Source organism: Anarrhichthys ocellatus, unplaced genomic scaffold (genome assembly GCF_004355925.1).
Source record: "Anarrhichthys ocellatus isolate YVR2014 unplaced genomic scaffold, GSC_Weel_1.0 scaffold185, whole genome shotgun sequence".
In the NCBI taxonomy this organism is placed as follows: domain Eukaryota; kingdom Metazoa; phylum Chordata; class Actinopteri; order Perciformes; family Anarhichadidae; genus Anarrhichthys; species Anarrhichthys ocellatus.
In genome coordinates, this window is record NW_022280215.1 from 57,942 (window position 1) to 64,759 (window position 6,818).

General features: G+C 46.5%; 1 protein-coding gene across 2 annotated transcripts in view; it reads right to left on the minus strand.

Moving 5' to 3' along the window:
* Positions 1-418: 418 nt before the first annotated feature.
* LOC116400609 (protein sel-1 homolog 3) overlaps positions 419-6,818 on the minus strand; it is a 14,978-nt gene continuing 8,578 nt past the window's right edge. The window contains exons 12-24 of one of the 2 annotated variants that reach the window (XM_031878522.1): positions 5,715-5,837; positions 5,498-5,638; positions 5,279-5,341; positions 4,899-5,060; positions 4,674-4,801; positions 4,240-4,323; positions 4,038-4,119; positions 3,369-3,444; positions 3,172-3,290; positions 2,888-3,006; positions 1,771-1,885; positions 1,491-1,554; positions 419-1,355 (exon numbers count right to left, since the gene is read on the minus strand). In XM_031878522.1, the coding sequence (XP_031734382.1) occupies positions 1,129-1,355; positions 1,491-1,554; positions 1,771-1,885; positions 2,888-3,006; positions 3,172-3,290; positions 3,369-3,444; positions 4,038-4,119; positions 4,240-4,323; positions 4,674-4,801; positions 4,899-5,060; positions 5,279-5,341; positions 5,498-5,638; positions 5,715-5,837 (1,503 nt within the window). In that variant the 3' untranslated portion in view covers positions 419-1,128. The remainder of the gene's footprint in view (positions 1,356-1,490; positions 1,555-1,770; positions 1,886-2,887; positions 3,007-3,171; positions 3,291-3,368; positions 3,445-4,037; positions 4,120-4,239; positions 4,324-4,673; positions 4,802-4,898; positions 5,061-5,278; positions 5,342-5,497; positions 5,639-5,714; positions 5,838-6,818) is intronic. The other variant, XM_031878523.1, reaches the window with a different exon arrangement.

Genomic DNA, 6,818 nt, shown 5'->3' on the forward strand with positions numbered 1-6,818 from the left:
TTAGTTGAATACCCCTGCAATAGCCTATCATCATACGGGCACTAGGATTGAACCAATCTATGAACTGTCTGAAACAATGGATATCCGCGGCCCCAAATGGGCCCCAAAAAAAATAGCGTGCAAACATGCCACTCCCCTTGGGGCTAAGCCCCCCCTTTCTTTGAATCCTAGAAACGCCCCTGCTTCTGACTGATGCCCCTGAAGGTGTCATTGCTGTGGTAACTCATCCTTTCAGGTCAAACTCTTCTCGTCTCCCGCAGCGATGCCTCAAACTGATATCGTCTTATCTTTTGTATCGACCCGGAACTCCTGAATCAATAACGTCTGAGATTCCTTTGCTCCGGCCTTGGACAGAATGTTTTTAAGCCCCCCCCCCCCCCCCTGCATGTTGTTGCTGCTGCATGTCCAGTCTCCTGAGAGACACTTATCATCACGATGGGGCCGATAGGCTCAGGAACAGGAACAGGAACAGGGCTGAAGAGCTGAGCTAGAACACGTCCATCCCTGAGGCTGGGATAGAGTCTGATTCCACGTCTCACAAGACAAACGAAGAATACTTCAGATAAATGTGTTTATTAAGTTCAGGACCAAGTGGGTCAAATATTTATGGAGGTGTCGAATAAATGACCTTGTTATGTTGATTCATTGATTTTTATATTCCATTTTTCTCTCAAGTCTCCCGTCTCGTTGCTCTCGTGTTCAAAAGTGTGAAAGTTTCCCAATTTGAAAAATAACTGGAAAGCAGAAGAAAACATTTTATAATAATATATTATAATATCATATCATATAATAATATTAGTAACAATTTGTCAAATAAAATGTATGTTTTGTGCTTCTACTGTGTTTGACGTGTTGCGTAACAGAAGCTTCAGGCTGCTTCCTCGGCGCCGCGTCCCGGAGACAACATAGACTTTAGGTCGTTCGCAGCATTAATTAAATGAACGATAAGTATTTTATTTTCCTCAAACAGAACGATGGAACAAAACGGTTACCGAGGAAACATTATCACCGCTCAGATAAAGCAGCACTTCACTGCTTCCCCTCCTCATAGCCTCCAATGAGTCACGTGTCTGCTGCGACTCATCCCCCTAAATGTGTCCGTCGGATCACTGCGCTGGCTGTTGTGTGTCATAAGAGATGAGAGAGGATGGCGGTGCAGAAAGCACACAGGCACACGCCCGACAGGCTCACGGCCCAATCGCAGGTCTGCAGGAGCTGCCGCTCGCCGTTCGGATTCCCCGCCGCTCCGTGGGCTCCTCCCACGACGCCATCTTGCTCTGTTACCGAGCCGACACCACCTTGGCTGACGGACGAGGCCCTCGGTGCAAACACTCGCCGACTGGCAACCCTTTGTTCTGCAGATTGAGTGCATGCAAAAAAAACACAAAGATTATCTCAATGTGCAGGCGAGAGGTGGTGAAAACGATATGTGGGGAAATGGCGCCATCCTGTGGCAAACAGGTGCAGGTGGGTGCAGCACAATTACCCACCGAGACAACTCTGCAGCGGCACGATGACAACAGTGACAATGACAGAAAGAAGAGATGCATATGTCTGCAGAGAAATGAGAAGAACAAATTTAAATAAATCATCACCTTTTCTTTCTCAAAATAGCAGCCTTTAGTGTCTTTAATGTCTTATTCATGACCAACGGCCAATTAGCATTGAAAGGTGTTTCAATAATTAAAGGTAGATCGAATTATCAAAGGAGGATAATAAAGCGTAAGAGGTTTCTCCTCTCGCCACACGCAGTAGGAGTAAACCGCCTACCAAGAGGAGCTGTGCTCCGCTCTGACTCGTCCTCCTCAAGGCTCTCCCCATCTGGACTCGGAGCAGAGCTAAAGAACAGGGCATCACGGCCTCCTCTTCCTCCGCCTGCACACATCTGAGGGGAGAAATCAATGCAGACGGTGTCATGCGCGACCACCAACAAATATATATTATATATATATATAATCTATACAGCTCCTCTCAATGTCAACATTCACCCACTCATTCATACACTGATGGCAGGATCCACTCTAAATGTTCATTCACACACCGATGGCAGGACCTGCGGGGGACATTTGGGGTTCAGTGCAGAGGGAAACATTCGACATGCGGACCGGAGGAGCCAGGGATCGAAATGACAGAATAATCCTTGAAGAAATATTTGACAAATATTTCAGAAAAATGTGTTTATTAAATTCTGGACCAAGTGGGTCAAAAATCCTAGTCTCCCCCTCATTGCTCTTGTGTGCACATTTTACCTCCAAAGATGCAAATAAAGTTACCCAATAATGTGGACAGCAGAAGAAATAAAATATTTAATATAAATGTAATTTGTAACTAGTTTTAAGGAGCAGACTCACAGGTCAAGTGAATGTTTCCGTTTGCAACTACTGAGCATGCGTTAACGACGCCCACGCACTGCGCCGTAATTTGTAGATATTCCACGAATTTGTATCGTATCTTATCCACGTAGTCGTGACTGAGGAGGAATAAAGACTGAAGCACAAACAGGGCGGTGGGGGGGGCGGAGCTGGATGGGTCCAATAAACGGCGATCATCCAAACTGCTGCTGGTGTTTTTGTCACACAACTTGCTTACTTCAGTGAAGGCAGTTCACTAGTTATTTTTGACAATACTTCATAAACCTAACTGAGTATTTCACTCCCGCTCCCGATGTAGAGATGAAGAGATGAAGAACTCATTCGAAGCTACAAAACCCAACGATTCTCAGTTTCAGGTGATTAAACAATGAAAACATACATTTCTGCTGATAAATCCCCAAAATGTTACGCACTGCTCCTTTAAACGAACCGAAGAAGAACATTATATCACATTATAAGTGCTATAAACAAATATTAATGGTCATTATTTATTGTCCATGAATTTAAAAAAGCACCTTTTTAAGAGCATCAGCAGGACGTCCTGCTCGCCACGCTGCGACTCATTAAACATGCTGTGGATGCTCGCTAGAACATCGTGGCCTTGTTCTGCCAAAAGCACCAAGTTGAACATTCCCTGTGAAAATAATAATGAAAAAAAATCACAAGAGGAGCTGAGGGGTTATTCACAGAGCAGCGCCTCCAAACAATAACACTGTATAATGCTGTTTTTATTGCGGTGGGCCGGAGCCCGTGAACGCTTTAATGAAGTTTATCACGGCGGTGATGAGGTTACGGTCACCTGGGGGCTTCCTGCTGCAGCTGCTCGGACGTACATCGACACGGCCTCGGCCGGCGACCATAATGAGTCTCCTCTCCGGCTGGAGGAGGAGTAGTGGTGGTCTCCCATCTTCAGCAGAGCTGCAGAGAGAAGATGAGTACTCGGTGGTGTTCATTGAGCGGACTCACAGGAAAAACAGAACAATGAGAGGAGCTCACCTGCAGGATGGGGATCGTAGTTTAATATGGAGAAGTTGTGATACCTCCACTGACAGTCGTGATGGAGGTGCAGCTCCTGTGTGCAGGGGGAGAAAGAGCAGAGCGATGATGACTCTTCATCAAGCTGCCTTCAGAACTCGAGAGACGTCGGCCCTCGTCGCACAAATATTGGTTATTTCAGCCGTGATTGATAAACGTCTCGATGGAGGTAAACCCGCCTCCTCTCCGGCACGTCTACCGCGAATTACGCAAATAAACACAAATGATTTGTGCCGCAAAAATTGGCTTCACTTTTGGTGTGAACAGCATTAGGGGTTGACCTCGAGTAGTCGGGTTCAGGACGGCTCGTTGGTCGGGGAGCAGGACCTGAACAGGTGACCGGTACCACGAGAAGCATCGGACGCCTGGCCAATCCGGGAGCTCGAATGCTGCTCAAGGCGGGTCTTGTCAAGAAAACCAAACGGGATTTATAACAACGTGTTCAGAGGGCGTTAACTACAGTATGCTAATAACTAGGCCTGCCTTCTGGTGATAGTCTACGAAGATTCTTTAGTCGATTTGTCATTTCTTTATATTTCTTTATGCTGTTTTCAAGCTGAATTATTCCTCAGAAATCAGATGACAGAGTCTTTGTGTTTGGTTGAGGACATGAAGGGGTTAAACATTTACCTCACACAGGTGTGCAGCGTTGCTCTGAGCCAAAGCCAGACCAGCTTCAGCCGCCAGCACGTACTTCACAAACGCTCCCTGCCTGTTCGCAAACACAAGAACAACAGATGCGGATTAACCGGGACAAACGGCAAAGAGTGGCGGAGATTAAACGGTTAAACCGGGACAATTCAAAAGAAGAGATTGAGATGAACGTCCGTACCGGGAGCCCCGGATGTAGCCCTGCAGGGCGTCTCTGACCACCAGCCCAAGGTGTCCGTTCTGGTCGCAGACCTTTTTAACTATTCTGCACAGAGGGGAGAACGGATGGCTGATGAATTATGGAATATCATTTCTCCACATGATATTGTAAAAATATTTCAACGCAATCTGAAAATAGTTTCTGATTTGTTGAGGTAAAGGCAACGACACGCCTCCACAGCTGCAGCAGGAGCTTCTTTAAATTCATAGGATACCAGAGGAGCAATGGTGAGCAGCGTCTCTGTGGCAGACAGCGATGCAGCGACTCGTATTAATAGATATGCAAATAGAAGCTGACCTTGAATTAGCCGCTGAGCTGCAGGCTACATTATCTACATTATGCACAACAGCCCGGAACAAAGCTTTCTTCACCACCAATGGAAAAAGGCCTCTTACGTCACAGCCCTCGCCACGTCCTGAGACACGCCCTCCAGGACCCCCGTGGAGAGGTACGACGCCGCCTCCACCGACGCGGCATCGTGACCGAGCCGGGACGCGTTCAGGAACTGCAGGACCGCGGCCGTCTGGGGGGGGGGGGGGGTCAGGTAATGAAACAAATCAGCTCGAAGACAGATCAAGTAACGTAAAACAAGCATTTTTGACATGGGGCGTGACCCGGACCTCGTTCGGGTTCTGGTGGCTGAGGTGATAGAGCCCCAGGTTGAACATGGCGTCGGCGCTCCCATTCAGCGCCGCTTGCCGGAAGTACTTCACCGCCTTCTCGTGGTCGTTCAGTATCATCCTGTAGTACCAACCCAGACCGTTCAGCGCGTTAACGGAGCCCTGAAGACAAACACACGTGTGTGTACACACTCAAGTTGTTGGGAGAACACGCACACACACACAAACACGTGTGTGTGTACACACTCAGGTTGTTGGGAGAACCCACAAACACACACACACACACACGTACACACACACACACACGCGCGCAAACACACGTACACAGACACACACACAAACACGGACACACACACACAAACACAGACACACACACATACCATCGCTGCAGCTTTCTCCAGCAGCTTCAAACCTCTGGTGACGTTTTTTTTCACTCCCTGACCCTGAGGGAATAACATCAATCAGAGGATCAATAAGTGTCAAAACACACACACACACACACACACACACACACACACACACACACAGAGAGAAAAAAAACCCAGTGTTGAATTTGACCATAAATAAAAATGTCTCCAGTCTTTATAATGTTGCAGGACCTTCATCAGCAGGACGGAGTAGTCGTACATCGCTGTGGGATCCTTCAGCTGCAGAGCGCGGCGTTCGTACCACTTCACGGCGGTCGCCACGTCCTTTGGGACTCCGTGTCGTCCCCAGAACAGCATCGTTCCCAGGTGTTTCTACACAACAGTTTTACATTTGGTCTCTTCTGAAACTACGATTAAAGAAAAGAAATACAAAGCGACTCAAACATACCTGAGATTCTATGTCTCCGTTCTCCGCTCGGTATTTGAGGTAGTGGACGACGTCGCTGGTCTCCTCCGTGAAGCTGTTTAAATCCTCTTTGTTGCTCAGATAGATGAGTTCCAGCGGGTGTTGCTTCAGGACAGACGGACAGATAGTAAATTATTAGCACTGAGATAAGATAGAACTTTATTAATCCCGAAGGAAATTCTTTGTTTAACTTCTAATACTGATTCCATTGCAAAATATACCACAATAGTAATAAGAGTAAGATCAATAAATAAAGTAAAGGATGTTCAACTGAAATAGAAAAAGGAAAATTACAACAACAAACAAATTAAAAATACAAAGATATAAGAAGTGACACTAACACCAGAGCCTCACGGAGACTAGAACAGAAAAGTAATATTGAGCATCATATGAAGGGAGGTATTGACCATGATATTGGAAAAAGTGATGTTGCACATGAAGAACTGCTACTTTTACAAGTAATACTTCAAACATGACATCTCATCCTTTAGGTCACGGCGATTTGATCTATGATGAGCATCATCAGCTCACAAATCTTTTCATCTGCCAATAAGAATGATAAAGGTGTATTTCGTCCCACTCTAACAGGTGCATTGACGCTAAGGGAGACTGAGGAAGATGTCAATCAATGAGTCTGTACACGCCCACAGACAGATTAACTGGAAACACCTGTGTGGGTGTTCACAGGCTGGAGGATCAATGTCACAATGTGTAGAACACTGTTGACGAACGACCACATCGACCAAACCACCAGTGTGATCAATAAACTGTGACGCTGAGCAAAAAGCAGTGAGCTGGATCTTCTTCTTCTCGAGACACAAATAATACTCTAAGTAGCTGAAACACACAAAGTGCATGAGGCAGGAAGCTCGGTGACGTAGTGACACAACCAGCAGTGACAGTTAGAGATGAGTTGAGTCAGTACGACCAGACGGCAACCTCCGGTTCTGCCGAGTGAAGCCGATGCAGAAGTGTCTTAAAACTTGTATTCTCTCTAAGAAAGAGGCGACTTTCTTTGATTACGGCCGTCGACATCTTGTTGTTTTATGCAACCAGTGAACAGGAAGTGACCATATCTGGACTGAG